At 38.3% G+C, this 15,872-nt stretch overlaps 1 protein-coding gene across 2 annotated transcripts in view; it reads right to left on the bottom strand.

Annotated features, from left to right (window-relative positions):
- LOC125235258 (tubulin-specific chaperone cofactor E-like protein) overlaps positions 1-15,611 on the bottom strand; it is a 51,557-nt gene extending 35,946 nt beyond the window's left edge. Inside the window, exons 1-3 of one of the 2 annotated variants that reach the window (XM_048141755.1) lie at positions 15,232-15,611; positions 949-1,202; positions 160-665 (exon numbers count right to left, since the gene is read on the bottom strand). In XM_048141755.1, the coding sequence (XP_047997712.1) occupies positions 160-665; positions 949-1,194 (752 nt within the window). In that variant the 5' untranslated portion in view covers positions 1,195-1,202; positions 15,232-15,611. The remainder of the gene's footprint in view (positions 1-159; positions 666-948; positions 1,203-15,231) is intronic. The other variant, XM_048141756.1, reaches the window with a different exon arrangement.
- Positions 15,612-15,872: the final 261 nt, after the last annotated feature.

The following is a 15,872-nucleotide window of genomic DNA, read 5'->3' on the forward strand; positions in this document are numbered from 1 at the left end:
TCTTCTCAGTCGTTCCCTCATGGCTGAGGATCGTGACCAACAGTGATTTCTCTTCACTTGACGCGGTCTAGGACCATATGGACTGCCATCTGCATGGAACCACAACTATACCTAGGATACCGCTGTATCTTAATTAAAAGTGCTAAAGAGAGTACTTACGGGAAGGCATCGTGACTTTTTCTATTCCCATTGCCGTCGCCGCATTTCTCGCAAGGATCCGGCTCCAACGTAGTGACAGGACAGTCGTTTACCAGCAGCGTATCCAAATTCGGGAAAGCGTATCCCAATTTCGATATTTCCCGCCAGCTGTTGATAGGGTTGCCAGAGAAGTGGAGTTTCTGCAAGCCCTCGTGCACTGGTTCGAAGGAGTCTGGTGCTTTTAGGCGTGAGCAGGCATCGCATCTGTCCTTTTCGTCGACTTCTTTGCCGCTTAGGTCTACGTAGGAGTACTCGTTTAGGCTCAGGTGCAGTTCTTCGAGAGCTGGCAGAGCTTTCAAGAGTGCGTAGACGTTGGACCAGCCGACGTATGTGGAGTTCAGCACGAGGTTGCTGAGGCTGTCCCAGCGAGGGTTGAGAGCTTGCGCGGCCTGAATTTGTGCCGAGAGACGGTTGAAGCTAAGGTTGAGGAAGCGCACGCGCGGCGTCTGCTCCAGTATTGCGAAGACCTAGGGACAATGAGATGAGCTGCTGAAAAATGTGCTGATGTGAAAATGGATAAACCTTCATAAAACTCTGTTGCTATGCTTCAGTGAAAAGTTGTTGCGAATTAACCAGTAGCATAACAATCGATAGTGCATAAACATGGTAGACGATGGGTGTCGGTCCCGGTCCATTATGTTGGGGTTGGGGACATAGGATCCATAATTATGAAGGTGTACCTATTGCACCCCTCGTTTTCCCGTGTTAAGATCATTTGAATCATTTCTCAACTTGGAAACTTTGAGATACCTCTGACCATTCCGTAAGCTTGTTGTTAGCTATATCCAGCTCGACAACATCAGCGCACTTGTCAGCCAGCACGCAAGCGTCGCCGGCGCAGTCGATGTCGCAGTCATTGAGCACGAGCAGCGTCGGCACGCTCAGCCGGGGCGACCGCTTCGGCACGAAGATGGCGACTGGCAGGTTGTCTATGCACGGGTTCACTTCGCCTTTGGCGCCGTATTTGCGCTCTAGCGCTTCTAATAGCGAGGGCATTTTGGTACCTGTGGAAGAAAATGAGAGTTTAGTATTCGTCGGTTGGACATCGCTTTTTGGGTTGTTATGACCGGTCTGGTCTAGCGCGTAGTGACCCTGCCTGCTACGCCCGGTCCCGGGTTCGAATTCGAATCCCGGTAAGGTAATTTTTTGTGGGATGAGCACAGATATTTGTTCCTGAGTTATTAATGTTTTATATGTACCTATATAAGTATTTGTATATTACTTATATACATCGTTGTCTGAGGAAATGCAACACAAGCCTTCTTGAGCTTACCGTGGGACTCAGTCAATCTGTGTAAGAATTTCTTATAATATTTATATTTATTTATTTATATTTATGATGTCCAGACATCGTGACTGATTGAACGCCCATATCATCTCCTCCTAACCGTTTTCGGCCACAGCGACTGCGTTTTACAGTTGAGAGCGTCGCTGAGCGCGCTGGTGTGCTCTCAGGTGACTAACGTAGCCAATTTTTGCGACGAATGTTTTGCGACCACGCTCGCTGCAGGTCAGCACTCCTCCGACATAATTGTCAATAACAGCCCCAGGTGGTCTGGCTGTCATTCACATGCCAAGTTCATGGGCACGCGAGATATACGGAACATTAAAAAGTTTGAGAGCGAATGTCATAATTATAACATTTATAACACTGGAGCGCCTGGCGCTAAGGAGAGACAAGAACTGACGGCGCATTTAAAATTTGATAATGATAACGTTCAAAGGGTTGTTAAGGGGAAAAATGAAGTGATGTAAAAACTTTCCGTAGGAAAAATACGGCGGAAAATCACCGCGTAACAAAGAAATACGAGTATCTATACAAGTAACCTAACACACACAAGGGTCGTAGGAACTCCCAAACCATTACGCGAAATTTTGTTTACGTGTGTTAAAACAATATGCAAATAGTAAAACAGGGCGAAAGTGAAGGTATCTTAGGTAAACTGGTTGAACTATACTTAAGGTGGCAATTTCATTACAGAAAACCGACGAGTTAAACAATGCAAATGGCTGGTAGTTCGCACTGGACTAAAACATAAACTGTATCTTATCGGGACGATGCTAGTGTATACGCGTAGATTACGTAATAAAATAAGACTGCATCGTATTTTCTGAAGTGCAATGAGTCATTTGGCAAGAGAGTGAAAGAATTCGTGTCGAGGGGTTTCAGCACAGTTTAATATAAGATAAACTCACAAATACGTGATAATAATTATACACCTTATAAATAAAACAGATCTATTCATTTTATACACGATTCTTTAATTTGATAACAGGTGACTGAAAAGAATTCAGTGCTTCTCGTAAATCCTTTCCCTGTTCATACTTGAATTTAAATTTTTCGACGCAGTAGAGTCGTGACAATCAAATATCGTGATAAACAATGCATGTTGTTCGAATCGTATAAGGGTTGAATCGTGAGTTCGTGACACGAAATTCCATATCCGATATTCAGAATTGTGTCATCATTTTAATAAGAAAGAATAGCTGGGAACGAAAGGGAATCTACTCAGACTCACTGCGTTAACAAAATCGTATCAGGTAAGTACCTAATTGTCGGCAATCAGTTATATCGTATACAGGGTGTCCCACGGCGATGCCACATGGAGGGAAAGTACCTTAAATGTCGTAGATAGCATGTTTTGCTGAAAGAAGACTTCATTTTATTTTCAAAACTTAGTAAAAGTGCATTCAATTTTTTTTAATTTTTACTATGAGGACTTATACAGAATGTATTTTGATAGCGGGTCAGTAAGGCCGATATGAGATCCCGTAGTCCTACATGAAAATTAAGGGGACCATCCATAAATTTCAAATTTATGAAAAATGACATTTACAGATTTTGAAAAAAACATACAGGGTGCGAGAAAAAGGGCATTTTTGAAAATTTTTTTTTGACGCCAATCGATCCCATTCCTATCCAGTATCAAAAGCTTGTATGGGACCAAAAAAAAATGTCTGGCCAGAAAAGTCACAAATCACGAAAAATTTTTCCCATACACTTTGTATGAAAAAATTTTTTTTCACATGGTATTTTTATGATGCCAATCGATTCCATTCCTATTCAGTATCAATAATTGCTTAGGGGTCAACTCACGACAATACACCAAAAAAAAAAGTTTGTCAAAAATGCCCTTTTTCTCGCATCCTGTATATTTTTTCCAAAATCTGTAAATGCCATTTTTCATCAATTTGAAATTGATGGATGGTCCCCTTAGACTATTTTCATGTAGGACTACGGGATCTCATACCGGCCTTACTGACCCGCTATCAAAATACACCCTGTATAAGTCCTCATAGTAAAAATTAAAAAAAATTGAATGCACTTTTACTAAGTTTTGAAAATAAAATAAAGTCTTCTTTCAGCAAAATATGCTATCTACGATATTTAAGGTACTTTCCCTCCATGTGGCATCGCCGTGGGACACCCTGTATAACATTCGCTATCATACTATGAACATGCCAGTATCTCAACTCAACAGTGCTATACCTTCTTATGTTATATTGATTCAAAGAGCGATAAACCGGAATTGCTTTCAAAAGGGCAGAGATGTCAAATGGCATGGATCAAAGGGCTTATTGCGGATTGAGTGCTCGATCTACAGCTGTTCTGTTACGCACAAGAGGATATTACGCGAGATATGTAAATGGTTTAGTTTAAAGGGAGATATGGAGATTTCTTGTTTTGTGGGCCTAGCCAGTATTGCAGTAGTTTGGCTTTTGGCCAAGAAAATGTTTGATCATTGAGGATCTACTCTACATGTGTACGCATAGATATGTTGTTTTAGATCAACCCTAAACCTCTAGAACTTATTTGTAACACTTGCGTTACATGAAATAGTAAGTAGTTCAAATTTACGGTCGCCAAACTGATTCGAACATTTATTTCTAAATCCAAATTAGGTACGTAAGTACCTAAGTACTTACTAGAAGATAACGTCAGTAAAACGTCACGTTTCACATAGAAAATAAACCTTCAGTATAACTGTGCTGCTACAAGGTAATACAATATTTGCATCGACCAGCGACGACCTATATTCAGACATTGTAAATTCAATAGGTTAATGATATAGTCTGGATCTAGACCGAGAGTGCCTTATTCCAGGGGTTTCCAAGAATTGTCTTTACCCACAAATAGCCAATTGTATTCCGGGGTCTAAAGGGAATTGTATAATTTTAAAGACTATTAACTATTGTCCCAGAGCTGTAAGAACCTCTTTTTGACACATGACAGCGTCTACAATACGTAAACTCGCGCAACCTAATGAAATTTTAAATAAAATCCTGTAATAATATTTTAAAAAATCAAGTACTTTTAAACAATATTTCTTTTACTTTAAACATAATCTTACACGTGTTACATTTTTGCGGATCTTCGTTAGTGAGTATTTTACGATATTAATTTATCACGCAGGATTTACTTATTGTGTCATTTATCATTCATTTTTATTTTTAAACTAGTGCTGTGGCAGAGTCTGTCATTTCGATTCAAATGACATTTCAGTAAGTTGATAGAAATCGTATATTTGTTTAAGCGCCTCCTTGTACATAGGGCCTAATCGATTCAACCAATTCGAAATTAATCGTTAGATTTGGCAAACGATACGTCTTAGCCACATCGCAACATACTTCAAAACAAATGTGTCAAAAATGTGAACTTACAGATCCGGGATTCCGGAACAATAACTGTCAATTCTTAGTGTATAGGGATGAGAGGAGGTTGTCCGGAAGATATTAGGACTTTTTTTTAAGCTTAAACACTGAATGTGTCCAGATAAGTCACTAAATACTTGAGCTGCAGTATTCTTTGTATATTAGTTATTTCAGTCTAGTTAGATATCAAGATGGATTGAAAAGTTAAGTGACTCAAATCAAAAGGTATCAACGCATCATAAAAACATCAAAAATGGCGCCAACGGTCGTCACTTCTTGCACTCTTATATAATTTTACAGCACCAGACAGACAATTGAAACAGCAGTCTAATGAATACTTCTTGAATTTATTGGAGCGCCTCCAAAGATGTCCGTTACCTCATTCTTACCTTGGGACCAATTATATTATGATTCATAGAAATCATAGACTAATTGACTAGTAATAAACCACGCTGTGCATATTAAGAAAATGTCAAATATATTATTTGAGGACCACTAATGGAAGGACCACTGAATGGTAGAGATGTACCTATGTAATTTATTGACCCCAGGAACGTACGATTCGGACAATAAATTTATGACTGATGAAGAAACAATAGAATTTATAGATCATCGATAGTATACAATACAAAGCCAAATCTTTATTAGTTTCATCTGCCCAGTCGTTTCAGTTCTCATTTCGAAAATATGCCATGATCCCTGATAATGTGATAATCGAATGTTGCAGAAAATGGAAAAAGACTCTAGTTTTTTTGGTTTTTGGGGCAGACTTCCTTTGTAATTATAAGCTTCATCAGGCTATCATCGTCAAATCGATATGTATCGATAAAACCAGATATTAATCGATCGAATAAGCAGTCAATAGCCCACCGCAAAACTATTGCCCATTCAACCGAATGCGTGTCGAAACGACGTCAGACACCAATGTATCGTACCCACGTCAAAATTTTTACCCTATTACAAGGGAATACGATGCATACATATATTTGTTGACCACTGTACTGCCAATACATACACGGAACTGAAAAGGGACTATTTGTAGACCTTATATCAATACGATAAAGACAACTATGGATTAACTGAGTTGCAGTCAGTACATATCATTTGCAATAATTACTATTGCAGTCAAGAATGTTTCGAAACACAGTTTTTATACGACTAAGTTTCTTTTCGTTGGCCGTCAGAAAGTTGCAATAACACCGATTTAAAAAAGTAACGCTAAATCTTTCTTAGTTTCTTTTTCCTTTATTTCTTATTTTCTATTTTTGTTTCTTATTTCTATTGTGATGGTCGGTAAAAATGTATACGTTTTGCCTTGTTCATAAGAAAATATTATGCCCTTGCTTGAGCCTCAAACAACGGCTGTCACTTCGGTTAATGCATTATTCATTAGGTGTAGAGAAGTGTTACTTCTGGAGATGTCTTTAAACTGCTGTCCAGAAATGGTAGACAAATTATTTAATGTGTCGGAAATCATTAAGCTAGCCAATGTGAACTCAAAATAAAATTTCAACCGCAACCGACAGTCTGTCTGTCAAGACAGACGATGAAATTTTGTCACAAAAACTGTCACAAGTAATTCATATCATAAACATGAATCATTTCTATCATGAGATTGAAATAATTGACAAGGAATCCCGAAAAGATTATCATTTCGATCGACCTATTTCTCGCTTGACAGTCGACATTGGACTTGACAGAGTAACAGAGCAGAGCTCAGTAATAAAAGAGGCTCTAGAAGGGGAGTTTCTCAACTGTCGGGAGAAGGTCACATCGTGAATTTCGTGATGGACTTTCAAGACGCGAGACGGTGGCATATGATTTTAATGCTGCTCAGTTTCGTGTGCTCTTATAATAGTAACTGCAGATTATTTGTAAATCCAGGTGTTTATTAAAACACAACGTTATTTTGAAATTTGTACGGAAATGATGAATTTTGAAATACAAAATCTCCATCGAACAATGTTACCAAAACTTACATGCCAAAACTGACCAATTAGTAGATTTTAGAAACCCACTGCCACCAGCAGATAATTAGGCTATGGCATTTTAGAATTGATACATTTATATGTACTACCTGAACTTTCCAAATTGTCCAAAATCTGAATGTGTTCTCAGAACCGTTAGTTTATTTTGCGAAACTGAATCTATAAATAACCAAAATTATGAAACCTGCACTAAGTGTACATATATATAGTTGCGTTTTTCTACCCTTCACAATATTACTACCTAAGTACCTAATGACAATAATGACCAACTAATCCATTCGTAATTTGGGCACCAATGTCAAGTTATATTTTAGTAACCACTATTTGATTGTAATCAGCATTATTAAGTGCACGCATTGCAAACCTTGGTGTCGTAAAATTATACCATTTTATATCTACACGTGACTGGGACTGACCTTTTTGCCCTATCAATGGGTCAGGGTTGATGTTCGATGCTTAAATTAAGAAGTCTCCGAGTTATACCGTTAGGCATGTCGTATTTATAATTATAGAAGTGTACAAACGCCATTTGAAGATGATTTATGATTGTGAACGATGTATTTACAAATATCGTTGAGAAATGTAAAATCGAAAAGCAATTTAACTCAATCAAGATTAAGGTTTCTAACTTTGTTTGTGCAAAGATGCTGAGGAAAGAAATATGTATATCTGACTCACTAAAGATTTTTTATTATAAGTTAATTGTGCAAATACCGACTACGAGTATTACATCTGATACTTATTTTGAACATCCAACTAAAAAGCGGAAACGGTGGAAATGTGTAGGCACTAGAGGCTAAAAACAACACGTTAAAAACAACCCACCAGAAATTGTTTTAAATCTTATGGGAAATATTAGAAGTTTTAGGTTCTTCGGGTTTCCTATTAGTCTGACTAATCTATCCATAGGATTAGGACCAGGATCCTAAAAAATGTTCACTTAAATTAATGGAGGTGGATCTTACATTATTATTAAAAGGAACTAAAAGTGAAACATAACTTCATTGAAACAAGTGCAAGAGCAAGACGCAGAAGTGATATCCGCTAAACGACCGAGTAAGGAAATTGATTATTACGCCTCGGTTTCGACAAAGGCCAAGGTCGTGGCACAATCGGATACAATTACATTCCTCTTAAACCAAGTGGACTTTTTGCGCACTTATCAAATGGACCATCTTGAGTGGAAGTTATGAATTTTGATGAGACAAATTACGAGACAAGAGATTATTAGGAAAAGGACGGTTGTGTTGTTGTTGTAGTCCTAAGGCACCCCAGAGGTGCAAAGGTCCTTCACAAGCTCGCGCCACGCCTTCCTATGTTCAGCGACCCTTGTGGCGTCGCTCCAGCTCAAACCAGCCGCTCGTAGCTCATTTTCGACGGACCGCTTCCATGAGTGGACAGGGCGCCCGGGGCCACGGCTTGCGTTCTGCGGTTTCCAGTCGAGAGGCTCACGTTATTTATTTCCCCTCTCCGAAGAGTGTGTCCAATCCATCTCCATTTCCGTGTCACGAAAAGGACGGTTGGTGAAAGAAAACCTTGTAAAAGGGTTGATGCAATGCAACTATTATAAGGAGCAACGAGAGATCACAATTAAAGTTGCAAATCGCAAACCCTATAAAGTTTTAGGGGGTTAAGACGTAATAAAAATAAAAAAAAAAAAAAACACTGTATAGTCTGGGTACGGTATGTGTAGGTGTTGACAGTGCATCAGGACCAACCATCAAACCGTCTTAAAGCACCGAATTATTATAGTTAGAGGGAGCCATATTATAATCTCTTCGATCCGTCTTTGGATTATGCATTTCCTCATCAATTACGCACGTAACATTTCACAGATTATTCAATTGTAGAGCGCCGTCAGTAAGCTATGGTTTACACGCATCATATCTGTATGTGTCATACAATTCGACCGTTCTAGATTTGAAATAGCGCGTATAATTCCATTGCACGATTTGCGACTATTGACCAACGTTTGTACATCTGTTGTGCAAATACTCATCAATTGCGAAAAACGTTAATAAAAGTTAAATAATAAAAATGATACGAAAAAGTTAAGAACAAAGGCTTTAACAAAAAGGTTGTGGATGATTGAAGAACTTAACGTCCCACGCGTCCGACATATTGGAGCCAATGACATCGAGCGGAACACTTATTAAAACCAAGAAGCTATTTCAGTAGACGTTCGCGTTCTACTTTGAAATCACTTCAATAAGGAATTATGCATATTAAAATATTTGTTGTTTCTTGGAAGAAAATACGTTGTATAATTTTTTTTGAAAAATATTTTTCCAAAAATAAATCCTAAATATATGTATAAAAACAATAGGACCGTTTTAAGACTATTATTAGGTATTATGCGACCTGCTTCAGCATCGTCAATCGTCATGGTGGCCAATGTGGAAGTGTGGTGTGGCGTCACTAAAAAACGACGTGGTGGAAATTAAAAACACCTAAGTACGAGATGTATACCTCATCATTGCTAAAGGAATAATAGCATAAATTAATAACAACGAACTAGACTTTAATAATGCTGCATATTCTAATAAACGAACTAAAGATTAACTACAGCGTGGAAGGCTGTTGAAAGCGAGAGCTCGCAAGGTCGAGCATAAACTGTATAAAGCGATACCGCTTGTTGCTAAAGGAGCAAAATATCTACGGGAAATTTAGTCATCCTTAGTGTGAAGGATGAAACTAATAGAGCATTTAAAACAAATGCTAGACTAGATATTCCTTTCATGAGTCTAGAAAGGGGTGATAGAACAGGTGACAAACTAAAAAATAGATTTAGTGAGCTACGAATAACAGTAGCTACTTTAGCTTCTACAGTCGCTGAAATTGTCAAAGAACCCGGCTGCATGGAGAGCAATAAAATGGTATCCTGATGTGAGAAAACGTAACAGTCAAGACATAAAGGAAGGACCTAACAGGCTTTTTTGAGCTCATAATCGAGATACCTGCCTATAATGGTTGGCTAGTCGGAATCAACTTTGAACGGCCGGGCGGACGGGAAATTTGAACGACCGAAAAAGCATGGCTTTTGGTATGCTTGGTGCACCTATTAATTCTAAAAGTTTTGAGCTAAACCGGTGGTCAAGTCAACAGGTCTACACCGACAAACCCTAGCCCAAATTTCCATATTTATCTCCCTTCTCCCTGATGCTGCTCCACGAAATTTTGGCTTAATGTACATGACCTGCTTAATAACAATATCCTCCTTGCGTTATTAGTTATAACAAGAGAATTAAATTTAAGTACTATTACTTCATCTCATCGCTAACACAATATCATTATGAAAACAAGGTCAAACTTTCATAGTCAAAGCTATTTTATTCCAGGGACATGGACGCAGTTTTCTTGAGTCCTTGTCCTAGAATAAGCACTAAATTTGAGTGGATTGTGAAATAAAAGCTATTCATGTTTGTGCCATACTATCTTTGAGGTTTTCAATTATAAAATTTCGTGATTTAGAGGCAATCAAATAAATATATGTCTTTTTTTCTAACAATTGGATCAAGTTCATGTTCATACACTTCCCAGAGTACAAACGTTTTTGAAGGGAGAGAAAGATACAGTATAATAGGATGTAGTACGTACTTTGACATGCACTAAGATAATTTGTCACTACAATCTACAGTACAATCGTAGTAGTTTCAAGAGCATAATACCGAAACGAAAACAGTTCTTAGCAAGGCATTGTCTGATACAGTAATTAATAAACCTCTAACTGTGTATGCTTTTATGCTTCAGCCGATAAATCTGCGATACAATGGAATTAATAAAATTAACTGCTGCACGAGGAACCATTGTTACTGAAACACTTTAAAGCTCTACGTAGAGCTACTTAAGTATATCGGTGACACAGTATTACTGTTTCAGATATAAAGGAAAATTTTTGCCAAAAGTTGTTTACGTTCAGAGCCCAAGACTGGTTGGTTTCAAATTCGTATGGGAAATATTAGACAAGCTAAACTGTTTGTATTTGTGGCGCACGTGTTGCGCTAAATTAAACCTATTTTAGGATAGAAAAACAAACGGTTCAGTCTACAAAATCGATCTGGCTAGACAATATATTGCTAGAGTCGTAGGGTAGGGTGGTGAATAATTCAGCGCCACAGTCTGACCTTCAGTGCTATCACAAGAAATTTAATAAAATGTGAAAATATGTGCCCCATACTTTGGTTGAGAATGATTAGCGTGAGACTAGAGCACTGTCCTTGCTAGTAATATGGGACAGGATCGGAGTTATTGTCCAAATAAGTTAATCTGTCAGTATAAACATCTCAGACGTAATCGCAATATCACGTGTACCAACCAACCAATAACAGATTTTTCTAATGTCATTGGCTGTGTGACCGCCTGATCGGGGAGCTGCGTCAATTTACCTCGTTTGATAGCTTCCTGTCTCAAGATCTTGGATATAATAAAATCATCCTAACCAAATCTTAACCCGAATCATAAAATCTCAATGCATGCTACGAATTTTTTTTATGCAGTGTTTCGCTAACATAAGAACGTTGAACTAGTTAAGTGTTCAACGTTCAAAACTGACACAAGTGACAAAACTTAATTTATCAAGAGAGGTACCAGGAAACCATGAAATATTAAGAGCAACATCAACGATGCTCGCAAGATAAATAATGCATTGTGCAGTGGTGAATGATTTACTACAGGGTGGAGACACACCCCGTCTCGACAGTGAGGAATTGTGAGGGTACTGAACCGAAAGTCTAGCCTCATAAGCATTAAATAGTGGAATAGTACTCGAATTCACTGTCTAAATGCATAGCAAAATTCACAAGGAATTAGAATGTGTTCAGTTTAATCACGTTTAATGGCAAATTGCTAATTAGCAATGTTGTCTGGAAAGTTCAGGAGAAAAACGATATTTTCAAACACCTGTTTCAACGTTCGAATAAAATTTGGTAGTTCTCGAAGTAATAACGTATTTATTTACATTGTTCAAGGACAGAAAATAAAATGGAATCTGTAAATAATGTCGATGAAAATAAGTCTTTATTAGGTCATTCTAAATATGTCTGCGGTCTAATTGCCGCTACGAATATTTTATCATACATAAGAAAAACGTCGTAGAAATTAGATTTGACCCCAGACATTCTCAAAGAATGACCCCCCTAAGCTAAGCCATTTTAATTTCAGAATCGCAAAATCAGAGGATCACATTTCACATAATGCATATAATGCTTAGTGATTTTACGCACGATCACGTCCTGAACAATTCACACTAAAAATTCATTAGCAAGATAATGGCAACGATTACTGAGGTGTGACCGTGTCTGTGTCCTTGGTGGACATCCACAACACTCGCAAAAAACTGTTCGTGTTTGCAATTCCGACGAGGATCGAGTATACATATAGAGAATTACCCACTGTCAAAGTAAGGGTATGTGCCCACGTGCGACTCAACTTTTTTGTCTCTCACACCATCGGACTATGAAGCTAGGAACATACTACGCGGACGTCCGTCGTAAAACGACCGCGACCGCGACCTATATGCACGGAACAAAACATCCAGAGAGCCAGATTTCGATCGGACGTCCGTGAAAGTGCGTCCGTCGACCGTAGCGACGCAGATTCCCGTCCGCGGTCGATTCACGACGGACGTCCGCGCAGTGTGTTTCGTGAAAGAAACGCAATAGAAACATATCCCAGAGACAAAGTTGCGGCGACTAAGTCACTCATGGGCGCATGTTCTAAAATATGCACTCACAGTGCATAGACTTAGCCAGCGTTCACACTCACGAGACGCAGACGAGACACGCGACGCCTAAGAGGGGACGCTGCCTTTTAGACTGTTGTCTCTCGAAATAGGCTTAAAAGTTTTGAACCTCAATTTTGACAATTTGGCCTATATATAAACATAATATTTGATGTGTTAAAACTGTCAAATGTGAATATTAGCGACATCTAGCCGAGAATCAACCAAAGTAAGCGCCATGTAGGCGACCGTACATTTCTCTTGATGGTCCAGACTGTTTTGACGTACGTTTTTTATGTCTTTATCTGTCTATACGGAGTTATATGTCTCTAGAAATACCTATCGCGAAATCGTAAAGATTATGTACTGCGTAGTACGAGTATTACTAGTTTTTGGTGCGCAGTAGGTAATTGTTTTAGCTTGTCTAGTTTACGTAAAGTTATTTAACACACAAGGTCGTGTTAAGTGGAATTTTTACGGTCATAACTTTGAATTGCGATTACATGTTTTATTCGTGCATTCAGGTGCCGTCATACCTGTTGTGATATATATATGAATAGGAACAATTGAGAGAATGAAATGAGAAGAATCTCACTCTAGAGATAGTATATTTCTTAAACTGATCTTAGATTATAAAAAAGGTAATACGAGTACAGTGAAGTCCGTGAAACTCCTTGGATCGATGGTTCGCAAGCTACATTAGCTTTTAGCCCAATTGGTTGACCAATTAGTGTTTGCTCTTCGCATCTTTACTTTAGGGAGGGTGGATCCTTCGTTAAGCCTTTTTAAGGCAGCAGGAATATATTTTGTGTGTTTTGATTGGGTTAAATATTGCAGAATTCCTGACACATTCATATCTTATAAAGGGTTAAGTATGATTTAGAAATCTCTAAACCAAAGAGTTGAGGGGTCACACTGCAGCTTAGTCAAATTTAAGCGGCTCAAAACTTTGGCAATGCTAATAATGTATAAGGTTAGGCCGAGATGTCAGCTCTCCGTTAAGAGGGGTTCGGTTTAGATTGCAGCCCCCTTGTCTAATTCAATAAATCAAAGCCTAAGCAATTAGATGTCCGACGCCGCGGAAGCAAAGATAAACCCTTTCCAAGAGCCCCCTAGTTATTCGTCCCTATTTTAAAGCAATATCATTCAGATCCAGAGGTTTCGATAAGTGGCCACTTCACATCCGATTAATCGAAATCCTAATATTAGGCGAATATGTTCATATCCGCCTAATATTAGGATTTCGACCCGCGGATTGGAGGAATACTTTCGCGTAGGAATACAATACAAATTGTAAAACTTCAATAGTTACGGTGACCGCTTTCCATCAGGCGGACCGTATACCTGTTTGATACCGACGTTGTATAAAAAAAAAGTAGTGGTATAGTTTTGAAGTCCAAGTCCAAACCATCTATTTTATCTAGAGGAGTGCCACAAGGAACGATCCTAGGCCCTGTTATTCATTTCGGAAATTATTTTAGATGAAGGTATCGAAAGACGGAAGGTAACAGTGATTCGAAGGGAATTTGGTTCGGATAACGGGCCTATGGAGACCTGTTAAGTAATTTAAAATTAATTCATAAATAGATCTAATTAATTAGCTCAGTAGTTTCGCACGTGGTTACGACCGCAAGGACGCGCTATTTCTAAACGCAGTTTCGAAATGGACGGGAACTCGACGATCGTTCTAACGTTTTCACTGATTTCCTTCTCATCTATTTTTTATTTTTGTTTATTTACGTTCAGCGCCGAACTAGCGGACGAAGGTTTCAAAACCAGGTCATGGTTAAAACAAAGCGAAACTGTTGATAAGATACTAGCTAGGCATGTAGATAATGTAGATTTGATTTGATTCCAATACCTTAATTAGGTATGACGTAATTATCATAAGTATCCTTACAGTACAGTTAATTGAAACTGTGTATAATAGATAGGTAGACAGGAGACATACCTACAGCCTAATTAAAAATCGTTGTCGAAATAATTAATTTCAAATGCGTTGAGGCAAGGTCAACCAAAAATAAATTCGATAACATGTAAGTAGATCCCTACACAAAGTACCTACCCATGTAGAACTGCATTGTAAGTAATTTTGTATGTAAAATGTCACTGTAAATAATTAAAATACCTACTCATTGTAAATGCGAAACATTAAACATACTTTTTTACTAATTATAAACTTGGGAGTTTCAAGATATAGGTAATCCCATTATTCCCGTCAACGTGGTCCTTCGAACCGGATAAATAGCGAGAAAAAAGTATTATGTATAAATGCGTTATAAATTCTATAATACCTACTTATCCAATTCTATAAATCGAAAATTATCTTTAGTGCTGGGAAAATCTACTTCATGCAAAGCAAACAAAAGAAAAAGAACTAACTACCAACGCTTCGTCCTTCTCACGTTTGTTAATTTTTTTATCGCGCGATTAACGGCGTACCTAGTTACCTAGAACAAGGAAGTGCCTTATAGTTTTATACAGTAACGTCACTTGACAACCAGCCATAGCAGTAAAACTGGTTTTAACTAGCCAGGGTGATGCAGTAACGTTAAAGAAAAAAAAAACTTAACCCTTTCATGGCCAAGGACTGTCGACTGCTGACTAGATTTTTAAAGTGGGTCTTTTATAGGTCACAGGTGTACTATAGGTAAGTAATTTATGTGTACTCACCCTATAAAGTCCAGCAGCAAGTATTAAATCCAAAATCAAAATAGTCAATCACGTTCTTATCAATTGTTGAATAAAACCAAAATCTACATAATCTGAGTTTGGTTCCTATGAAATCATTTGGACTAGGAACAACAAAAAACACTGTTATGTAAACAAAGATGAACACTTCGTCAAAATTGTGCGAGTGTGGATTACATGTGCACTGTAATTCTCATATGATTGTAGGATAACAGCTGTTCACGTGTTTAATGCATCTAATAAGAGTCCCATACGATCTTGGAAACGCACTGAAACAAAATGACAACAGTCAATGTTTACATCAATAACAAGCGAGCGCGGCGCAGCCCGCACGCACACTAAACGCTTCGCGCTCGTGTGTGCGACGCCGAGGTATCGACTGGCTATAGTGGGGATGAAGGGGGACAATGACGCTACCAGCTGAGCACTGCAGCAAGAGCGAGAGGCATGATATGAAGCCACGTGTGTTATGAAACAGAAATACAACAAAATGACGCACACAATGATAAATTTTAAGAGGTTTACGTACGTGTAGTTTTCCCACCCCAGATTTTCTCAATGTTTGCCTAAAATTTATTAAAATCTGCATTTGAAGTTTTTTTATCGTTTTTACATTTCCTGTT

This window comes from Leguminivora glycinivorella, chromosome 17 (assembly GCF_023078275.1).
Source record: "Leguminivora glycinivorella isolate SPB_JAAS2020 chromosome 17, LegGlyc_1.1, whole genome shotgun sequence".
Taxonomy (NCBI): domain Eukaryota; kingdom Metazoa; phylum Arthropoda; class Insecta; order Lepidoptera; family Tortricidae; genus Leguminivora; species Leguminivora glycinivorella.